A 24,034-nucleotide genomic window follows, 5' to 3' on the forward strand; every position below is an offset into this window, starting at 1 on the left:
GTGTCCACTCTTCTGAAATTTGAAACAACTCCTCCTCTGAAGTATATCCCCTCTGTTAATCTCCAGCACACCCAGAATCTCTGAAAAAATTCAGAACCCCTTCACACTTCCAAGATACGAGAAGTCTCTTGCGATAACTTTAGTCTATCAGTTACACTTCCAGAAAATTCTTTTTTCACAGAAAAAAAATAGCATCGATGCCAAAAAAAAATTCAGAACTTTTTCTCACGTCTTCCTTATTCTCGAGCCTCATTAAGAGCTAGCAGATTTAATTCCACTGACACCAAAAAAAATTCAAAACTTCCAGCCACAATGATTATATTCAAACCACGCACCAAGAAAAATAGAAGCAGCTCCCGATTTTAATCATCTCGACACTTAATGCACATTCCGCTTTTAAATCTTTTACACACCCATCATGGAGAACAAGGATATCTGCAGAAAAATAAACAACGATATCGCCAAAACTTTAAGACCGAAAATAAATCGTTCTCAATAAATGAGACTACTGCATGATCAACAAAACTCAGAATTGTGGCCCACGACTTCAGCCAAGAAATCACTCCACAATATTCAATACAGCACCCACGATAGCCTTAGCTGCCAAAAATAATATATCCATCGACCAAAAAAATAACACCTGGACACAGATTATAAATAATTTTAACACAAAGCCTGGTCTTCATTTTCAGACACTAAGAATAGGAATTCTCTGTTACTAACAACCACCGAGGAATGACAGAAAAAAAAAAAGAGATGCTTAAAAAATAAATCCCACGAACTCTGCCCAAAAAACCACAACGCATGACTTGAGCCAGAAATAAATTGTCCACGATAGCCTCCAGAAAAACTATGATGAAAAGTAACGCACAAGGATGAGAATTAAAGAAATAAGAAAGCCGCCACTCTCAAACAATTCGATACTGAAGATAATAAATACATGTTGAAGGCACATGTTAAAGATAGCCAAGATAGAATATGCGCTAAGTGCATAAAATAAATAACCGTCTCCCATAAATTTGTGAAGCCGTCTAGAAACTTTATAATAAACTTGGCTTTCTTATCCAAATAGATTGATTCTTTTGAAAAAGCAATGCTAACGTGGCAAGAATCTGATATAGCAGCTAATAAATTGACAAATAAGCATTCACCCTGCTGATGCAGACACACACATAAGCTCAAGCTGACAGCCAAACACCTCAAGCAGCCAACCAAGCACGTCAAGCAGCTCAAGCACATCAAGCATCTCAAGCAAAAACGAGAAAATTTAATGAATAAACAGTAGCTCAAAAAACACTTCAAACTTAGTCCAATAGTATCCACTTGACATCAATGACAATGTCTAACAGTAACCCCATAGCTGATTTGTTTAATGTGCGGCTGAAAGATGAAATAGATGAGTCCATTGGCAGGTTCTTCTTTGCCAATGGCATCCCATTTCATGTTGCACAATCTCCTTATTATATGTGTCATATCCTGTGAAGACAGCGGGATCATGAAAGGTAGAAACCTTATGAGAATACACATATATGTAAATTCGTCCACATTTCAAATTAATAAAATTATATAACCCATTTAATTGTTTACACCTTAACTAATCTTGGTAACGAAAGGTTGCATCCATTGCCAAAAACCGTCGCTGAAAGGACACCACGCCTTCAAAAGGGGTCACGTGTGTTCCGGAAGGTATTAAACACGCCACCAAGGGGAGTACGGTGGAAGAGGAGGCGGCAGAAAGGCTGGAAGCCAGGCAGAAGCAGCAAATAGGTAACGTTGTTACTTAGCCATGATATTAATGTAATTGCATGATGATGCTGAATCCTCCAACGGGCTGGTCTGTGAACGGATCAGGTCGACGCAGTATGGAGGGAGGTGCTGCTGGTTCTTCCCAGCGATGAAGAACCAGCGAGTAGAGCACCCCTCCCCATTGCTGGCAAACCGGTACACCCTCATGCCAATATAAACCATTTTTGCCACATGGATTAACCCTTTATAAATGATACTTATAGGCAAATAATATGCAATTCGATTCTCTGTAACTTCATTCTAAATCAGATGTGACTGAACATAAATCCAGGAAATGTATAGATAAACTACTAATCAATTATAAATCTGAATCAACATATAAACCATTTTTGCCAAAAGGATTAACCCAAATCTATAGCATGCTAAAGTATATCTCCTGCCAACATATGACCTGCACATCTCGGTTCAGTTGTAAGTCGTAAGATATACTCTAGGAATAGATGAGGATAAACGTAGTCATCTGCATTAATATGAATTAAGGAAAAGAACAGTAATCTATGATAGGGGTGTTTCTGAAATTAAACTAAATATAATAAACTCCAAATAACAGAGTGAATAAAGGATAATTAATTAACACACAATCTGAAACTGTTAATCTCTGTTATATGATTTTTTCTCTGCTGTTTCTTATTGGTTAATACATTCAGAATAAGGGGATTCCAGCCAGGGGTATGCTGGTCCCATCCTCAGGTAACCCTAGGAGCTCTAAGAGACGGGATGGGTTTGGATGGGCAGCCCAGCCAACCTGGAGCATCCCCGACGTTCCTGAATGGGTCTATCTTTCAAGTATCAGTAATGTAATTAATTCACTATTATGGCTAACATAGATTTATCTATTGCAATTCTTAATATGTTGCAGGGAACCCTAGATCCGATTCATTGCCCTGTTCAAACCCTTGGGGTAACAAATTTGACCCTAATCTCAAGCAGGCAGGCAGGTACAGCAAAGGTACGTTACAATATGGAGATGATGTCTATGGCAGCGAAGGGAGGACCATCATATGTGCCATTAGGTGAGACGAAATTGAGAACCACGATCTTGGATAAGAGCTATTCCAAGATCAATATTTTGATGGAGAAGATAAAGGCATGTTGGGTGGCATCTAGGTGCAGCATAGTTACGGATGGGTGGACAGACATTAGCCATCGTCCACTCATCAACATCATGGTCACATATGCAAAGGGCCCATACAACCTTAGAGCAGTTGATTGTATAGGGCATCGCAAAGATGCTGATTTTCAGTTTGAGGTTCTCAAGGAGGTGATTGAGGAGGTTGGGCCACAAAATGTGGTCCAAGTAGTGACAGATGCAGCCCATGTGTGTAGAGCAGCAGGGAAACTTATTCAGGCAGCCTATAGACATATTTGGTGGACCCCATGTTGTGTGCATGCCATGAACAATGCACTCAAGGACATGGGGAAGATTGACTAGATTAGAGGGGTGGTCAACGATGCGAGAGATGTGCAAATGTTTATCTGCAACCACCACAATTCACACGCACTCTTCAAGACCTTCACGAAGGAGTTCTTGAAACCAGTTGAGACCAGATATGCATCCTATTTCATTCTCTTGGAGAGAATGATTGAGTTGCAAAAGGTATTGCAACTCATGGTTATGACTATAGAGTGGAATAGGTGGGACGAGGCCAAGACAGAGCACGGGAGAAGGCTGAAGGAGATAGTGAAGAGTGATGTGTTTTGGACTGATGCGAAATACATCGTCTCCATCATTTCTCTTGTATTCTAGGTCATCAGTTATGGGGATGGGGATGCACCTAACCTTGGAGAGGTGTAGAAGTGCATCGACTCTATGCTTGACCAAAAGAGGGTTGTTGTGCGAGTGAAGGACCCCACTCTAACTTTCTACAATGAGCACATCCAACCAATCATCAAGCACAGATGGGACAAGTTGAACACTCCTTTGAATATGGCTGCCTATGCCTTGAATCCTAAGTGGTACGAGGCTAGACCGGGTAGAGTGATACCAACTCGGGATGATGAGGTGAAGACGGGGTTCTTTAGTTGCATAGAGAAGATGTATGATTCTAGAGATGTCGGCATAATTCGCACTGAGTGGGGAAAATTTGCCACTCTTAGAAGCTATTCAGATGCCGAAAAGATGGATATAGAAACTATGGCATAGGAGGACCCACTTTTGTGGTGGAATTGTCATGGTCTGAAATCTTTGACCACCGCTCTAGCTATTTGTAAGCTATCCCAATTCCCAAGTTTCCAGGTCTTCAACTGTTGAGAGGAACTAGTCTATATATAGCTTCATCCGCTCTCTTAGAGTCTCTTAAGAGGAACAGACTTAACTCTAAGAGAGCAGAGAAGCTTGTGGTTGTACATAGTGTTTTGCATCTCATGGACCACAAGACACTTGTGTACAAGGAGAGTCCAGCGGCATGATGGGATGTAGAGCCAGAGGAGCCATCACTGATTGATGAGGATAATCCTACCACTTCAAATGCAGGGCTGGTTGGTGTGAGCTTAAGGGATATTGACCATGGGGAGTCCAGCAGTTCTAGTGATGAGGAGTTTGCACTTGCAGATGATTAGAGGCCTCCCTTCACTACCTTTTGAGTTTTGACATTTTGACGTTTAGTCTTTTGTAATGTTATTACTATTTGCTATTTGATGTATCATGTAATCATATTTATAGACTTTGTGATATCTCATATCTCATATCAGATATTCATATTTTCGATATAATAGAAATCTCCAATTTGACAATTTCATTTGTCAAAGTTTATTTAGCAATTAGCATTCAAGAAATCTTCATATTTAGATTTAGTATTTCAAATTTCGCTATTTAGTATTTACTATTTTAGTATTTTACTAATTTCCTATAGTTTCATTTGAAATGTAATTCTTATACTGTTATACATCTTTTCACAACTAGTTTTTCAACTACTCTAAGTATATGTATAACTATATCAGCACCATCACCCCGCCACCCCTCCTTCCCCCCTCCCCCGCTGTTCCCTCGGCGTCTCCAAACCTAGGTCCTTTGTCCTCCCATCCCCGAAATCCATCCCCATGTCCCCCCGTCCCCAACAGCCGTGGAACACTGGTAATTTGCTTTGATGATTGCTGCTATTAGTTTCCTGTACTAGCATAAAACATGTGAAATTTGTTGTCAAACATATTTCTATTGCTCTTATTTGGATTGATTATTGTGTTTTCAAGTTTTGGAGCTGCCTAAAACAGATATCGACCACTTTACAGATTTTCTATTCTTTTCATTATCTTTGCAGGTATATGTTGTCCAGATTTGTTGCAGGTGGCTTCTCTTGGGAAGATTGAATACGGCAGACTGTGCCAGATGGCCACATCCATGTTAGATTCTATGCCTACAAGGCACTCAACCTGGTACTTGCACTTAATTACTTCCATATCCAGTACTAATCATTCTAATAAGAGGGCTTCTGTATCTATGTTTACATGAATCTTCACATAGTTGTATATTCCTAGATGCTTACTGAAATCTGAAGCAGTCAAATATTATCCTCTTGTTCCTACCTTTCTGAGAGAGCTTTACTGCAAGCATTTGCTAGGGAGCAATGAAAGTCTGATCAATATTGATACTGTACCAGATAGGGTCATCTGTAGGATTGAAAGCTGGGGACCAGTGCTTCATTAATAGGCCTTCTTTTTCATGAACAAGGGCACTTCCCTAAAAGACCTAGCCTTTTTTATTTTTTAAGAAAAAAATAGCCATGAAATATACATTTGGAATCATAAGTTTATCCACTAAGCCTGATGGTTTTCAGTTTTCATGCACCAATGCTTTCAATGGTGTCGATCCAATGAATAATACCATAAATCTATAGATTTCCTCTTTTTATTTGATTAGCCATATTCCATTCACGTATCTATTAAGAATTTGATCTTAATTAGGGTCTTAATTATATGATAACAGCCATTTCTTTTTTTGTACGAAAAGGCAGTTAGCAGTCCTACAGTGATGATCAATGAATTGCAATTTCACTTATTACAGATCTGGATTGTCTCATTGAAGACAGGAGACGCAAAATTTGGATTTTCATTGACAGGGCTGGTTCTTTGAGACAAGGCCATAGTAAATTCAAGGAGGTCCGGTGCAATATCCAGCCAACCTTTGTTCAAGAAAAATATCACATGTTTGGGTGGCAGGTGCATCCTGTTGTGGTGGTGAATGCAGCATAATTAGAGGTGGTATCAAATTTCAACTCCAGTAAAATTGTGTTGCCTTATATGCTTGTTGTGGTTATTAATTTCCCAATTTCCATTTTTCATGTTTCACTTCTCTGTTTTCTTCAATTGGCACATGAATTATATATGCCATACACTGATCTGTATTACATAACATAAATATTAAATATACATAATATGTAAAAGGAAGCTTCTAAAGTAAGATATATAAACATAGAGATGCATAATATATTTAATAATATACAATAAGTAAATTTGTCTGCAATGCATCAAATAGTCTCCAACTTTGAAATGAATTCAGCAATAATTAGAGGAAAAATTTGCTAAATGCAAGGAAAACCATAAGTGAACCTGAAGAAATGTTGCTACAGAATTCTGATCCTTTGGTGCAAAGGAAATATCTCCCCGCTTTCTTGCAATATATTCAATGTTTTTCTCAACCTGAAATGTGCCAGCAAAGCCAACCCATATTTCAAAACAATATAAAGTTGCTCAGTAATGCATTCAAAATATGCTACTAGAATGGACTATACGTTAAAGCTTAATCAAATAGGTGTAATTCCCTGTCTGCAGAAGAAATGTTGAAAAAAAATAAATGGGCACCAAACTATTGGTTGTACCATTATAGCTAAACTAAAAATGCACGCAATAGATTGCAGGTTGCAACCAAAAAGATGATAAACCTATTAAAGGTGTATTCACTACCATATCCAAACAAGAGCTAATAGTTCGATGTTCACAATACTAAAGCAAATAAAGACCAAATAAGGGCATTAAAAGAATTATTTACCACATTAAGAGTATCATGGAAACTCTAATGAACCATGGCACCAAATCATGTAGCTTCATGGCAATGACATTATTTTGATACACCAAAATGCATAAATATAACATCCCTCATCAAATTCATTTAGGTACAAAACAAAGTTGAATTGTTATGATGATGCAGGAGCATCTGAGTCTTCCTATCTTGCCTTCTCAGGTTTTTTCACCTTTTCTTTCGTTATTTTTGTGTTGTAGGTGCTGGTGATGGAGGTTAATCCTTAACCCATGTGTTTCTCCTATTTTGGGTTCCTCCTGGTCCTCTAATTTTGGTGCGCCACTTCATATTCCCACGCTTCTGACTGCTCATCAAGGCAGGGATATCCTAAGCATTTCCATTCTATTTTGGGAGTCTCCCAAATGGGCGACTCGTGAAATTTTCTAACATTGACCTGACAGCAATTACTTAACCTTGTCTTCATTTTGTCCACCTTTGGCTGATGTTTCAAATATTAAAGCTTTTGTTTCTTTCACTGGCATCAGTTACTTATACCGGACACTCTTATTCCTTTCCAGTGGTTGCTATTTCTCCTCTACTGGGCAAAACCTTCAACAAGGATTGTGCCTTATGAAGCATTCATTATAGAGCCCATTTGAATGGATTAAATCCTAGCCGTTGATGTAAAATGTAATATCTATAAAAGGCCAGTGCCTCTCTCATTGTAAGGATTAGAAATTAGAATTAGAATTAGATTAGAGGTAGCAACAAACAGCAAGTAGAATTAAAAGTAGAGTAGAAGTTGTTGAGCATAGATTGTTGTACTGGCAGTTGAAGCAAATGAATAAAGCATTGAAGTATGGTGTTTTGCCAGTTGCCTTCTCCTGTTTGCATGGTTTCTTTCATCAAATTAGTTAAAGTTCAATGATTTTAATGGTGAAGTGTGAGGGTATTTCATCAAATTAGCTGATTGTGTGTTCCTGTGCGTTGTTAATCTGAGCCTATTATTGCTATTAGTTCAACTGTGGATGCTCGTTTGAGTTGCGCCAGAACTGGGTACTCCATGTATGTTCATGATCTGAAAATATATTATTTTCCTTTGGAGACTGCACTATTTTTGTGGCGTTGTGAGTTTATCTCTAGTTAAGCAGGAATCAGTTTATGTCAAATCTGTCTATCTGTAGCATTAGCCATTACTATCATCGTCCCTAGATTCTTTGAGCCCTATCTTTTTCTCTTTATTTAAATCAGTTTAAGAAGTGAAGCATCAAGTAGATCGCCATATCAGATGCAAACCAGCTTGTCAAATGTGTAATTTCCTTTGTGATTACCAACAAATCACATCATCACTAAGTTATCCTAAGCACAGTCAAGACCTACCATCCAAAACCTTGAGGTTATCTTGTTTGGACAGTCAGAAAGCATACAAGGTTTCCTTATTCAAGAGAGAATAGGATATACTTTGTGTATTTTATTCTGTGTTGACAGAAGTGCAAACTTCCCCATCATCGGAATTGGCGCTAGAAGGAGGGCATTCGAATTTGTAGCAAGCTAAGTGTAGTATGAGCTTTCAAAAGCCAAATCAGAGATATGTCAAATCTCTTTCAAGTTGAAAAATAAAATAAAAAAGTGAAAAACCAGAAAATACCCCAAAAATACAAAATACAAAAATTCGGAGTCAATGTGGGAGCAACCACTTTTAGAAATAGTCCCCAGGCTGATATTTCTTAGCTTCATAGGAGATTGAATGCACAGTTGTATCCTAGGAATTTGTCTGAATTCACATCTACAAGAAATTGTAGAATCCAAGACACAACAGAACATGATGAGTTACATTGTTGACATTCTTGTCAATTGTTGAGCTAGCACTACAAGGAAAAATATTCATTTGGGATATAGCTAAGCAAACCTGATAATTTCAATGCTTCGCAATGCAATGATGAATTCAAAAAGTTCAAAGAAATGATCGAAAATCAATTGAGTCTTGAGAATGGATTATGCTTAGAAAAAAATTTGTTGATTCATTAGTGCAGGATTCACAACAAATCTCATTCAGAATTTACTTGTTCATTGTGTCTAAAGGTTGTTAATCAAGTTAGATACCAGTTTGGATTGCCAGAGTCACCAGATGAGTGCATCAGTGACAAAATTTGGAGTGCACATCTGCCAGCTGACAAGTATAGAAGAACAAAAGAAGAGTGTATCACAACATCTTCCAATGATGAAAAGTATGAATCACAAGATGGTACAGATGTGCTTGATGATCAATGTGTAGCAGTGAATGATAGCTTTGTGTTCCTTGCACCTAAAAAAGAGTGTGCTGAATTGAGAGTAGAGGAAACAATTGAAGATATCCAAGCAAATGAGATGGTAGCAAGTAAAGATCAATGTATGGAAACATCAAGGCTTGGGATTCTACAAACCATGGATACTTGAGAAGAGCATCATCAAGGAAATGAGAATGACAACGTAGTAGATGGCATAAAGGGTTATCATACATTTGATGCTTCATCATTTCAAGAACAAGGAGGTGATTTCCATACTTCCCATAATGAAGCGGTCCTAAATGAGGATTCAAATGAGCATTTATCACCTATCCAAATGGAAGATATCGTTTGGTAACCATTCATCCCTACAACAAGAGGCAGATGAAGAGCTTCAGGTCATTCCAAGTATAGAAATTTTGAGATTCATGGGAGAGAGTGACCAAATTACTCTTGTTAACATTGAGAACAGCCAAAAATCTAAAGAAGAATGGAATGACTTAGATGATTGTCCAGATCCATCATTATTCAATGCTTCATTGATTCATAAGGAGGACAGTCATTTTGAGGAACTGAAAAAAGAAGACATTGTTGATAGGCATTTAGATCTGCCTGCTTTTCAGGAAGGAGAAATCGCTGAAGATATTGAGATTAAGTTAGAGGAGCACCCTAAGATGATATTTATCAGTGAGGCCCTGGTGTTTGAGGATATGATTACAAAAATAAATAAAGATTCATAGTTCATGCAATATGATGACACCCAAATGGATGAGATATTTCATGCTCCCGAGTTCAACCTTGAATTTGATTTTCAGTATGCACAACTCACTGATGAATACAAAGTTGATTTACATATGCCAAATGCAAGCGGAATGTTGCACCACCAGTTGTGACCTACTGAAGCTACTGAAGATCTCTTACCACATGACACGGCGAATGGTAAACATGATTTGTTGCATGAGTCAAATACGTCAGGTTGTCTCTTTCCCTGCTTCTGTTAAGTCTGAATCTTATCAATTTGATTATGGATGTTTAGGGAAAACAACCTGCATATGGATCAATCATAGACCCAATGAATTACCTCAATTGTTGATATTGCCTGATGTCCTGGTTGAGCATGAGAGGGGCCCACTGAAAATTTTTCTTTCAAAGTATAAAGACGAATCTGCCACACTTAGGACTATGCCCTTTACCCTATTAATGTTGCATATTTTGAGAAGTCATCTTGGGTCAGGGGTTCACATGGATAGTCCATAGTTTGCTCAGTCAACCTTTCCTTGTACATATTTAGTTTAGTTTTGCTTTCTTGTTTAGAGTAGATTGGTTTTCTGTTCTTAGCTTACATTTCATGCTTTCAGCTTTAGATCAGGTGTCTTTTTGTCTTTAGCTTAGTTTGCTTTAGAGGGGCTAGCTTTCAGAAATAAGGAACAACTTGGAGATGGGAGAGATTGTGGGAAAACCTCAATCTGATTCCTAAAAACTGCAAAAGTCAAACTTCATCCTCCCCGAATTCGGTGGTAAGTAGGATTTTAGGAATTTCAAAATTCTGCGAAGTATATGTTTCTATCCATATTCAATGGTGGGATACAAAACCAGATTAATCTTATTCCTAAAAACATTCCCAACGCCGAATTTCTAACCAAAACACCTCAAAATTTGATGGTTGCAATCAGATCAAGAATAAACTCTTATTCCTATAAAGTTTCCTATCACCAAGCTTTTGACCAATTCAACTCCGAATTTCTAACCAAAACACCTCAAAATTTGATGGTTGCAATCACATCAAGAATAAACTCTTATTCCTATAAAGTTTCCTATCACCGAGCTTTTGACCAATTCAACTCCAAATTTAGTGTTTGCACTCTGAATGGGAACAAGGCTTAGTTCCTAAAACCTATCCTAGTACTGAATTTAGCCCCATGACCTCCCCAAACTTGGTATTGGGAAGAACTTTAGGAATTCCAAAATGCTGCTATGACCAACTTTCAAGGACCAAAAATTGGTGGTGGCATTAAAATTTGGATTAAGCCTCAAGTCTTACAGGACTTCCTAGCACCGAATTCTGCCCCTTGACTTAAGTTTTCTCTCCCCAAACTCGGTGATAGCACACATATCAGGAATAGGCTTAATCCAAAAGGTGTTCCTAGTACCGAATTTCATGACAATGTCATGCTACTTCAACAACAAACTCAGTACTTGCAGCCAGATCACGAATAAGTGTTATTCCTAAATGTTTTCCATACACCGAGTTTGCAGCTTATGCACCATTTCAAAACAGAAAATTCTCCATTCGAGCTGCACCCAGAGATTCCATTTACAACAGTCTTAGGCCAAAGTTTCAAAGTGACATTCCATGTGGTGTCTGTTAATTTTAGCACTTTCAGATTAATCTAAACTCAGAAAATCAGAATTTAATTACTAATTAAATTGATTAGATGAAGGGTTTGTTATTTTCCAGATTTAAGCATAACAAAGAAAGGAACAAATAAACACAAGACAAGGTTACCCTGGGAAAACCTCCTAGGAGGAAAAACCCAGCCAAAAGATCCTCAGATCTGATTATGAATTATGTTCATATGAGAGTTACAACACTTATCTCAAGTACTTGAAGGTGTTTGATAATGTCTTCCACAAGACTGCACTTTCACAAGCATCAAGGAGTCACATCTGCACCTTTAACCCTTCAAACAGAAATCAGGTCCAAACCCTAGGTTGGTAATGCATGAAGTCTGTTCTTTGATTGACTGCAACTTCAGTTTGCCCTCCTTCACACCAGTTCGCTCTTCACATGAATGAATTTCACACTTTAATTGGCAGAGGTAGTTCACTGATGTAACTGAGGTATTTCGCTGTGATGGCAGATCTAATATACTTCCTTTAGCTTGCAATGGCAGACATATGTTTATTCCTCCTTAACTCACAATGGCAGACATATATTTCTTCCTCCTTAACTCGCAACTGGCAGAGATATATTTCGCATAGGGTCAAATGAATAATGAATGTGTGTTTTGTGTTTTGCAATTGATCTTTACTTATATGAGCATTTAACCCATATAACCCCAAGTCGGCCTTGATAGAATATATGCATTTTGGTGCCAAGTTAATTTAGTGTGGCGTGGTACATATGTGGCGTGGAGTTATGGGGCTGGTCCTGTCTTGGGGGCACGTCACCCTTTTAGGATAGGACCCAGTCCTATATGGGTTCGGATGTTGCCTTAGGGCAATCCGAACCCTCTTACCTAGTTATAAACAACACTCTCTAGGCAAATTTAAGCATCTCTTTTAATCAAAATCAAAGCAATCCCAAACTGAAGTTGTGAGAACCCCTTCAAATTTGGTGTTAGAACACAAGTCAAAAACTGGCCCTTAATCCCAAAAGTATTCCCAACACTGAATTTCTGACCAAACTCCTGAAATTCGATGATTGCAGCCAAAGTAGGATGTAATATCCTGAACTGTCAATCTGAGTCAGACTGCTGATTTGTTTCCAATATTTGTCTTTGAACAGCGAAAGAGGTTTTTGCTGATTTTTGTTTTGTTTTGATGTTTTATGATTGTTTTGTGTTTTTTTGCCTTGAATGAATAATGAATGCAAGATACAAGGAAATAAATGGACTGAAAATAATTATTAGAATTCTGAAATTTACAACAGCAAATTATAATTACAATTATAAAGCTTATTTCTCCACAAAAAGACAATTTTCATACCAGGAGTCCAATCGCCTAGCCTAGATAGTGCTTTTTAATTGAGAGATCTCACAAAAATGGCATTATAGGGGGCGTTCAGGTTGCAACAGCTCCTCCAATAAGGTCTATTAGCATCCACTATAATTATCAAACCCTTTTATTGAAGAAGTAATTAAAACTGCTACAAGTTCTAACAGGCTCTCAGGAGAAATCACTGAATTTGCCCTCTAATCCTCAAAGAATTGCTCATACTGTTCAAATCTGACTGAGAAAGTCTGATAAAACCACTTATTTATTGATTCCTACCACTAACAATGAATTTCCTACAATATTCAGACCCATATTGCTGCTGAATATTTTTTTTAACCCTGTTGATGTCACCAAGAAGGTACGGCCAGCATAGGATGACCTCCTGGAGCTGAATAATGTTATTTGCTGCCCCAACTTCGAAATTCAAAAGGATTTACACGTTGCTCTTGTTTAATTGTTAATACAGAATTTGATTGTATATTAATATAAGCTGACGACAATGGGAAAAAGTGATTGAGGATTCCATGGCCAAGGACAACTCTGGCCTGCAGAATATGATGTGCATTAATTATCAAGGGTTTTTGTCATCAACTATGCATAAGATTCCTAGGATGACATACAACAATTTTGTATAGAATACTTTTACAAATCAATACAAATTACTTTTGTTCATAAGAAAAAAGCAAACTATATCCATGATCAAAACAAGCTATGCTGAATGACCAAATCACATGAATTATAAAATGATTCCAAACACCACAACCTGCTCTATCAGTTGCTTTACTTGTCGACGGAACCTGTCAACTTTGGTATATTTGTTGAATTGTCGCAAACGAACAAGCGGAATAAATGCTAACTCAGGGAAAGATACAGAATAACTCCACTGAGTCAAATGTTCAGCTAGATGTTCAAGCACAGAAAAAACACACTCCTCTTGGAAAGCACGTGTTTTAAGGGTTGGTTTTGGAACCTGTTGCAGCAATATTTAGTCATTTTTACAAGTAGCAGTGCAAAACAAAAACAAGATATCAACTAAGGAGATACTGACCTTCAAGATTGTCGAAAAGTCAACCGCTTTCCCAACTCCTCCAGTAGGTGGCCTATTTAATTCTTTGAACTCTAGCATATCCAAAACAAGAGAAGCAACATGAATATATGTCTCTGTGGCAAAGCCAAGCCTGTTCAACATTTTTGTGCACTGCACTCTCAATGGAAAGTAACGAGCAGTGGGTACTAATCGGGCAACTCCACTAATTATCTGAGCTACTGGATATGCCAATGGCTGAAGATCATCCTTCCCTGTATATCTACAAAGCACCTTTACCCAAAGTTCAAGGCAACATATGAACTTCCAGCAATAAACTTGCTTGAATGCTTCCTGGACATATCCAATCATATAATCAAGATTTGCAAATAAGACAATATCTAAATCTGGAAATTACAATTTAAAAAGGAAATTTTTTTATAATTCATCAAAAACATTTGAAAGAATTTCAAGAAACAACAGTGTAAATTTCAGTCCCATTCTTTGCTTCCTTAACAGTGAAAAGTTTGTTATATAGTTTTCTTGCTTTGTTCATATATATGTGTCTGTTTGAATATACTTATATGAGCCGTAAATTTGTAGGTTTTATTGTCTAATACTAATCTTGTGTTGACCTTATGATTGTAGTGCAGAAGCATCTAGGATCGAGCAATCTTGCATCACCCACAAAGAGATACCTTTCTTTTCTGTTTGTGTTGTGTGTGTTGAGTGTTTTACTTTGCAAATTGGTGTGTTTCTCTAACAAGCTACTTCTATAGCAAGAGAATAATGCAAACTAACTTAATAGAACTTGAGAAAAATAGCTACAACTTTTTTTTTTTTGCAAACATAAGGAAATGAAAATTTAACTTTTCTTAAAGAAAGTAATATCTACAACTATCCATGAATGATTACATATGTTTAAAACAGATTAAGAACTAAACTATCAATAACAACATTATAAATTAGCACAAGAGTAGTTTAGGGTTTACTGATTTTGGATTCCATTTTGAATCTTTAAGTATCACTTTAAGTATCAGTGCATTCTGATAAAGAGGGAAAGTATCATCAGGGTGATTTTCCGCCCAACCACAAAATTAACAGTCCCCTGTGCCTCTTCCGACTGGAAGGGCCCAACCCTTCGCTAGGTATAAATAGATGATAGATACAATGCAATCTGAGATGGGTGTTTTGACCCTACACAACCCTAATCGATCACACACCATAGGCAACTCCTAACTAGTATGACCTCTGACTGGGTTGTATATACGGACCATATAAACTAACTAACACTTGCTTATCATAGCATCACCTTGGCCAAAGGTTTTACATGTTTGCAACACGATTAAAGTGTGTAGTCATTGCTCACCACCCTACTCGGCTAGATCAATGATGGTGTTGGTCTTTCAACCCCTCAAGATTGTCTCTAATGCTAAGTGCATACTGACTTGAACTTGAGACTTACTGAGCTCTAAATTTGTGCTTCTAACTAAGACAATCTAAAAGCACACTTTGTTGTTATAAGAACATTGTCATCTACCATTCTCAATGAGATACGTTTACATTTTTTTGTTAATTATTAGTTGTTGTTTTTTGTTGGCTTCATACTTGTGCACACGAGCTAGGAAACCTGCTCTAGCAAATTCACAAGTATGTGATTCTAGTCTAAAACTTCACTAAAGTTATGTTTCCATCTGTATACTGTTCCAAGATTTCATCAAGTCAGAATGTATACTTATTTGCAGCAGTCATTGAACTCTATGCTAAATCTTTCTTAGAATTTCAGTTCTGAAATCTGCTTTTTGTTAGTTAAATCCCTTATTTTGTTATAAGAATCAGTTTGGGTGTGTATGATTCTTGGTTCTAAACATAGCTACGCTTTTCCAGGTTTATCTTTGTTATAATTTCTCTAGCTTCCAAACGAGCCTCCGCTTTTCATCTCAGTATAAAGATGTTGATTGCATTCCAGGTTTCCTTTCCTTAGGAAATTCTAAGTTAAATGATGTGTTTGATACCACAATTTGAAAATGCTTATAAATGTTCATGTCAGTTCATTTCTATTGAAACTTCTTTATAAACTTATCTAAGTTCTTATCATGGTACATTTACTTAACTTAGCAATTTAGCTTAACAACTCAGCTACGGTTTGCTCAGATATTCATCTTCATGCAATAAGCAGTAAGTAATGATATGTGCTTAAAAAGTAATCATCGACTCTGTAAATGAAAGCATTTCTTAAAATATTGCTCATTATAGTTTAATTCTTTTCAATTTTCATAAAGCATAACACAATTTAATGGTTCGTAACCTGGCAAAGAATTTTGCCTTCCTAGCCCAATCCTGAAGTTAAACTTCCTTTGCTAGCCTTTGTTTTTCTTCTGCTGTTTATTACTTAAGCTTTACTTTTGGTGAGTAGAAAATAAGAGCTTAAAATTGTATTCTGAGAGCCGAGTTCTTTTACAAGGCTTCCCTTTTCCGTATATAACATACGGATTTCAAAATTAAAAGTTTCATTCTATAACAAAGTGGTTATAACAATTTCGATGCATTTCCAACAGTTTCATTTCATTTCCCAGAAATTTCCAATCCTTTCACCAGATTCTTTTATCCTCATAATGAGTTAAACCAATTCCTCAATAATAAGGAGGCAGTGGCATTCACTCAAGTTTATTTGTATGCTGTTTGAATACAACAAATCGACTTCACAGCCAATAGTACACTTCATGAACTTGGCGCCTTATTTAAATGATTACTCATTCACATAGTTACTTGGCTTGTAGCACTTATATAATTTTATATCTTTTATACTTAAGTATGGTCCATTTGATACATTGAATGTAACCAAACAAATACATAACTGACTATGTATACGCAGAATATTAAATTCTTATATTCTTATACATATGTATATATATATATTTGTGCTAATTGTCATGTAGCACAAACACACACACACACATATTCTCCTATTCAAACCAAAATGCTTCATTTTGGTTTCTAACCTAAAAAATTTGTTGTGCTGTACCTCTTGTATCAATTATCAATATTAGATAAATTGTTAAAGTAATCTTGAGATTAAACAAATGTTTAAATAACAAGCACCTAAAGCAATAATAGAATGACCAAGATGCAAGAAAGCGGTGGAGAATCTGGTCCACCAAAGACTATAGTGGCTAAGTTAGATAGACTTCTTCTTATGATGCAAGATACCCAGACCAGGCTCCGAAATCTGGAGCAGAGAGCAGAGGGCTAAACTAAAAACAGAAATGAGGAACGAGTCTCAGTACAGAGACAGCTTTAGTAAACAAGTACACACTCGTCAAAGTGAACAAAGGGGAGAATAATCCCATACTCAGTGGCAGGAGGCGCTGCCAAGGCATGGTTGACTGAAATGGAAAAAAAAATGAGATCCATGATTATACAAAAAACATGAAAGCTATTTGGGGAGCCTACCAACCAAAAGGAGAAACGACTGGTTGGTGGGAAAACAAGAAGGCCGGATTAGACCTAAGGTCAGCTGATGTAACCTGGGATAGGTTTGTGGAGGTCTTTAGGCAAAGATGGCTGCCACAGCTCCTTTTTTAGCAGAAACTAACAGATTTCCAATATCCAAGACAAGGGGAACTCTCCATAAATGCATACTGGGAGAAGTTTACCCGATTACTCAAATATGTACCCTAATTCTAGACTGATGAAAAATACAGGATTAGAAAATCCATCATGGGTTTCAATAACCATATAGGAGGATCAGTTGATGTCCTGGCACCAACCACAATGGATGAAGCCTAAGAGAAGGCTATCAGACGAGCAAAAGCTTGAAAAAGATGACTCTATCAGAGACATAAACAAGAAGGTCAAACGGCTTCGATCCTCCCAAACTTTTAAAAAGAAGGGAGATAGGTATGAATTTAACAGTAAGAGTGGTAAGGGGTTCAAGGGAAGTCATCAAGAATCCAGAGGAGATCGAAAACAGTTCAATAATTCCAGAAAGGACAGTGAGGCAATTAACAGAGGGACGGAGAAGAAAGGACCTCCTGGGGGTGTTATACATGTGGAGGTGAATACTATGCTAATCAATGCCCGACAAAAACTCAGGGAGGGCAGCCCCAAAGAACCCTTTGCCGCCTCAACAAGCAGCATTTCAACAGAGGATACATGCAGCAGTAGACAACTGGCAGGTAGAATATCAGTTCACTCCAATCGAGACTCCAGGTATGCTCTATGGGAACCCCGTAACAATGCTTATAGATACGGGAGACACAAAAAATGTTATTTCTCTTAGGATACTGAGTAAATTTCCAAAAAGAGTTGGTTTCATGGCTAAATCTTGGACTGTAGAATATGCCAACCAATCAAGAACTCGAGTAGAGCAATGTCTATTTGAGGCTAAGGTTGAACTTCCTAGCTTCACAACAGAAGTTGACCTATACGTAGCACGGTAGCACCCTTAGGCAAGTATGATATTATCCTAGGGATGAAAACTGGTTAGGAAAGCACCAAGCTAGGGTTGACTGTTATGATAAAACGATAGAGAGCTTAGATGACCTAGGGAACAAGGTGTTTTTGCAAGGTACTTGACAGGAAGTCAAACTGCGACAACTCTCTGGTATCCAACAAAAGCGAAGCGAAAAGAAGGGTTGTCAAATATTTGCAGTTAAAATGGAAAAAATAAACGAATCCGATGAAATCAAATTCCACGATGATATGATGATTTATGAGACAAGTTATCATAATGAAGAAGAGCATCGGGAGAGAGGAAGACCAAAGAAATCTTTTGAAGATAGATATCCCTATCTTCGAAATTATCAAGACGTGTTTCTTGAAGAACTACCCGGGTTACCACCCAAGAGAGTATTCGATTTCTCTATTGAGTTAATGTCAAGAGCAGCGCTAGTATCAAAAGCCCCATACTGAATGACAATTGTTGAACTCATGGAGTTGAAAGCGCAATTACAAGAATTATTGAATAAGGGATTAATTAGACCTTGTGTATCACCATGGGGGGCACCAGTAATATTTGTTAAGAAGGAGGATGGTACCCTTTGCCTTTGCATTGACTACAGGATGTTGAATAAATTAACCATCAGAAACAAGTACTCCTTGCCATGCATTGATGATATGTTCAATCAAATGCATGGAGCCGCAGTATTTTCCAAAATAGATCTACGATTAGGGTATCATCAGTTTAGGCTTAGAGAGGAGGATGTTCACAAAATGGCCTTTAGAACTCACTATGGACATTACAAGTTCACCGTGTTACCATTTGGACTTACCAACGCCCCAACCGCATTCATGAACCTGATGAATAGCATATTCCATGATTGCCTCGACAAGTTTGTACTAGTGTTCTTAGATGATAATTTGATATACTCTAGGAATGAGGAAGAGCATCTACAACACTTGCAAACAATCCTACAATGTCTCTACGAGAACAAATTGTATGGAAAGATGTCCAAATGCACTTTCTTTCAGAAAGAGGTGCAAAATCTAGGGCATATTATCTCTGCTAAGGGTATAGTTGTGGATCCAGCTAAGATAAAGACTATTTCAGAATGGCCAACCCCTAGAAACGTACAAGAAGTAAGAAGCTTTATGGGCTTGGTAGGTTACTATAGGAAGTTCGTAATGAATTTCTCGCACATAGCTTATCCCATAATATCACTTCAAAGAAAAGGAAAAAGGTTTGAAAAGACCGAAAGGTGCTAGAAAGCTTTTGAACTCCTCAAAGAAAGACTGGCCATGGTACCGATTCTAAAAGTGCCAGATCCAAAGGGACATTTTATGGTGGTAACCAATGCATCTAGAGAAGGACTAGGTGGAGTCCTAATGCAAAATGGGCAAGTGATAGCTTATGAGTCCCGAAAACTCAAGAATTATGAGCAGAATTAGATGCCACATGATGCAATAGTGCATGCTTTACAAATGTGGCATCACTACCTTTTAGGAAAACCTTTTGAACTTCGAATTGATTATCAGGGGTTAAAATACATTTTCACCCAACCAAATCTTAATACGCGACAGAGGCGATATTTGGAATTAATTTTCGACTATGATTTTGAGATCAGTTATATCAAAGTAAAATCGAGTGGCAAATGCTTTGAGCTGTCGACGTCATATAAATGCTATTACTGCAGTTCATACAGATTTCAAGAACCGGGTGCTTCAACAATTAGAGGATGACAAATATTACCAGCAGGTAAAAGAAGCCCTACAAATTAATCCTCAAGACCCAAGCTATGAGGGTTTCCGAATTGAATCCGATGATTTACTAGGGTATCAAGGCAGAATGTATGTGCCTAAATCCCTAGAACTAAGTAAGAAACCTAGCATGGAAAAAGGTGCACTCAGCACCATACTCAGGACATCCAAGAGTTACTAAACTCTTAGCCGACATTAAACCTCTATATTTTTAGAAGGGTATGAAAAAGGATGCCACAAGATTTGTAGCCAATTGTTTAGAATGTAAAAGGGTTAAAGCAGAGCATCAACATCCGGCAAGTTTGTTACAACCCAACGCTGTCCCAGAATGGAAATGGCAGACAATCAATATGGATTTTGTCCAAGGATTGCCCATGTCGAGAAACAGACATAATGCTATATTGGTAGTGGTTGATAGGCTTACCAAAGTAGCCCACTTTATAGTTTATACCAAGAAACCTAACAGATGGAGCACCCATTATAGCCTATAAATTTGTTCAAGAAATATTTAGACTACACGAAGCACTGGAAAAGATAATATTAGATAGGGATGCTAGAATGACCTCCAGATTCTGGCAAACCCTGTTTGCAGTCTTACATACTCAATTTAACATTAATATACATTAGAATATGATTTACAAATGTACCCAACTGAACATTAATATGCATGTAGGGCATTCCATAATTTTAATATACATCAGAATATGATTTACAAAGGTTCATGACTTCACAGAACTGCATGGTAGAGGGCAGGGATTTCAAATTGAACCAAAAAATCTCTTAATTGTTGTAATTCGGCAGGTTTTATGACATGATTTTTTTTCCTCAGAAACAGCTCGAGTCTCCTAAAATTCCCATCAAAGGAGAATGAATAACATATTTAATTTTTAGACACAGCAGAGATGGAGATAGCTATACTATTAAAAGCATCTACTAGACCTGAAAGGGAAACCATATATATTCATTATGTTCAACCAAACTTCCAGCATGACAGGGGTCAGGGGGATGATTTCTAAGACTGATTTACGGGTGTCCATTTTTAAGGGATGCCAGGGGACTGCAGTTTTAAAAAGAGAAAACTTAAAAACATAAGAAATTTAAAATATTCATACGATAAGGCATTCACTAAAATTTTAAATATTCATATGAGAAGGCATTCACCATATTTATCATATAACCATATTATGAAACATTGAGCTGAATTGAGAGTATACATGAGTCAACATACAAGTTAACAACATTTCAATGTATAATCATTTGAGTTTTCATTATCAAACTACACATATAACAAAATGGAAAGGCTGTAAGGCTACAAGTACAAAATGATAAAATGTAGACAACTAGATGTGCTGCTGATCTGCCTCTATCTCATCTACACCTAAGGCTAAATGAAAATTAGACTCTGAATCTAAGTCACTGCCAATATGAGGAGCTGCCTCATGCAATAGAACCCCCAACCAATCCCTCATGTGCCTGCTCTTCATCAATCTGTATGGCCTCTTTGGGATCAACATCCCATGATGTAGCTAGAGGTTATCAATTCTCTAGTGGCAAGGCACCATGTGTGGCCACCAACTTCTCCACTCATAGAGAAGCAAATTTATTCCTCTTGACTAATGAATTTGTATATGTACCAATTCCTGTCTGCAACAGAGGAACTTGACTGATGAATTTGTATCTGTATCTGTACTAATGAATTTGTATGTGGCGAGTGGCAAGCATCCTCAACTCTATTGCATCCCTACCATCCAATAAAGTCAACTTGAGCTAATGTAGTGCTATTTGACCTCACTTCTATTTTGCTAAATGTTGGACTCTGAAGATTGACGAAAGCAAACCACTGCATTTGAAGTTCCTTTTTGTTTTTGGTTGTTTGTGTCTTTGTTTTAGGTTGACAGTTATTGTAAAGGTCCCTGCGTCTTCCCCTTATTTTCTCATTTTTGTGTTTTTCTAAACTTTATTTGTTCTTTTTAGGGTTTGGCTGTAGGGGCCAGCTAGCCATTCCCAAGATAGTCTGGGGGTGCCTGGGCATCCCCTAGCTGTCCCTACCATGTCCATGCAGTTTTGCAATGTATGGAAATGTTTCAAATTTTTTAGGGTAGGGAATAGCTGAGGGATGTTTCCTACCCATCCCCATCTCCTAGATATGTTTCTGGTGCAAGACAAGGTTAAAAACACAGTGGATGTATTCCCAATTTACATAGATACATATTCATCCAAGTTCAATGCACAGAAAAAAGTTAAATAAGATGGTAAATTATGTCTCCTTCAATAGAAAGGCTGACTTTTCTTAATACAATTTTCAGATCAGAAATAATACTCCATAAAAGCAAAACAAGTTACCAAATGAGCAGAATATTCTACCTCGTGCACATAAACGAATCTTTCATTTCATCTTTGATGCAATAAGCCTAGTACCACAGAATCTCAAACAATGTACTTACCTTAGTCTTCATAGTAATGGCATTCCTTAAAATCATTGCCAATTGTCGAATGAATACAAATGCATGCTGGTATGCACTAGCTAAGTCTACCCCATACAGCTCAACCACACAGTTTCCGAGAAACTGAATTTGCTGCAACCTTGCTGAATTAACAAACTTGCAGTTTGCAACATAAGCTTTATATATACCTTTCAAACAGGCTTCAAGACAATCTGAACCCATCCGTACAGCCATGTCACGAATAAATAAAAATGAGACAACAGAGAGAGCTCCTTCTCCACTACCCCAGAAATGCAATGCAGCCTGTGAATGGAACAAATTTGAATGATATTGAAATCTAAGTAGCAATTATTTGAATTTCACTTCTTACAATGAGAATCATTTTACTTAATCATATATAAACTGCTTGAATGTCCTACCTTCACATACTTACGTAATAGAGTTGGAAAGACAGCCAAAAATATAATTGATGATCTAAGGCGGCGAATTGTGAATGAAATCATCCGATTGTCAGTCATTTGATTTAGCACATGCAGAGAATTACTGAGATATGATTTGACGAGAGACCCAATTTTCGCCCATCGTCTTGTTTGTTTCAATTCTAATATGGTGTCCTTCTTTCCACCAGAGCTAGAAATTCCCAACAATTTTCTGAATATGCCATCAACTTCAGTAAGAACAAAAACCATAATCTTATTAAATACATTACTTGTCATCACTCCTAGGTTTGGACCAGAATCATCTGTATCACTATCACCATAATGGCATGCTGTTCGAAAAGCTTGCATAAGTGAGCGAAGAGCACCCAAACTTTGATCCTCTACTATTGATTTACACCAACCATCTACAATTGTGGTTGTAATGATCTTCCTTGACAGCTGTTTAAAATCTTTCATGTCATTCATTTGTTCTTCGCCGGGCATTGCTAATTCTTCATCCTCACTTTTGTCATCTTCTTCAAATTCCTATATGCATCCACCAAATCTCATAATAGTCTTACAAAGACCAAGATATAAAGCTTTTTAGCTTTACAGACAAATAAGAAAAACAAATACATGACTAATCAACAATAAGACAAGAAAGAAACAGAAAGAAATAATTTTTCCGAAAGTAAATGTTCACACACATCATTATCTTCATCACTAAACTGAAGAAGTTCCTTGTCATGATCTTTCAAGAACTCGAAGAACTCAGGATCCTGCCAGAGAGTAAAGATTTAAAATGTAATTAGTGATGAACCAAGACTGCTCCAAATCTATTTGACGTGCAAAGAATGAAACATACAATAGCATTTTCTTTAACTGTACTGTATAGTTTGCAAGCTATAAATAGGCCAAAATGTATATGACAGACTGAACAGAAATCTACATAAAATATAAAATCTGCTACACTTTTTAATACTTGAGGAATATAAAATAAAAAACAATTGCCAATAGCAAGGTCGTAATATTCTGCAAAAAACATAACTTCATAGGGTTTAACAATATACTTGGAAGCAGGATGTATGAGGAAATAATATTATGGCATGCCTAATGTGGAGATACACACACAAGCAAAAGTTGGATTGACTTTTTAATGCTTAAAACAATTCACTTTTTGAAAACTATAAATTGTAAAATCATGCATA

General features: G+C 37.2%; 1 protein-coding gene across 4 annotated transcripts in view; it reads right to left on the reverse strand.

The window, feature by feature from the left end:
* Positions 1-24,034, reverse strand: part of LOC131041127 (nucleolar complex-associated protein 2) — an 80,569-nt gene that overhangs the window by 18,923 nt on the left and 37,612 nt on the right. For all 4 annotated transcript variants that reach the window (XM_057974105.2, XM_057974106.2, XM_057974104.2 and 1 more), the window contains 6 exons: positions 23,534-23,605; positions 22,827-23,372; positions 22,408-22,710; positions 13,790-14,119; positions 13,505-13,711; positions 6,352-6,441 (listed from right to left, as the gene is read on the reverse strand). In XM_057974105.2, the coding sequence (XP_057830088.2) occupies positions 6,352-6,441; positions 13,505-13,711; positions 13,790-14,119; positions 22,408-22,710; positions 22,827-23,372; positions 23,534-23,605 (1,548 nt within the window). The remainder of the gene's footprint in view (positions 1-6,351; positions 6,442-13,504; positions 13,712-13,789; positions 14,120-22,407; positions 22,711-22,826; positions 23,373-23,533; positions 23,606-24,034) is intronic.

Source organism: Cryptomeria japonica, chromosome 5, assembly GCF_030272615.1.
Source record: "Cryptomeria japonica chromosome 5, Sugi_1.0, whole genome shotgun sequence".
In the NCBI taxonomy this organism is placed as follows: domain Eukaryota; kingdom Viridiplantae; phylum Streptophyta; class Pinopsida; order Cupressales; family Cupressaceae; genus Cryptomeria; species Cryptomeria japonica.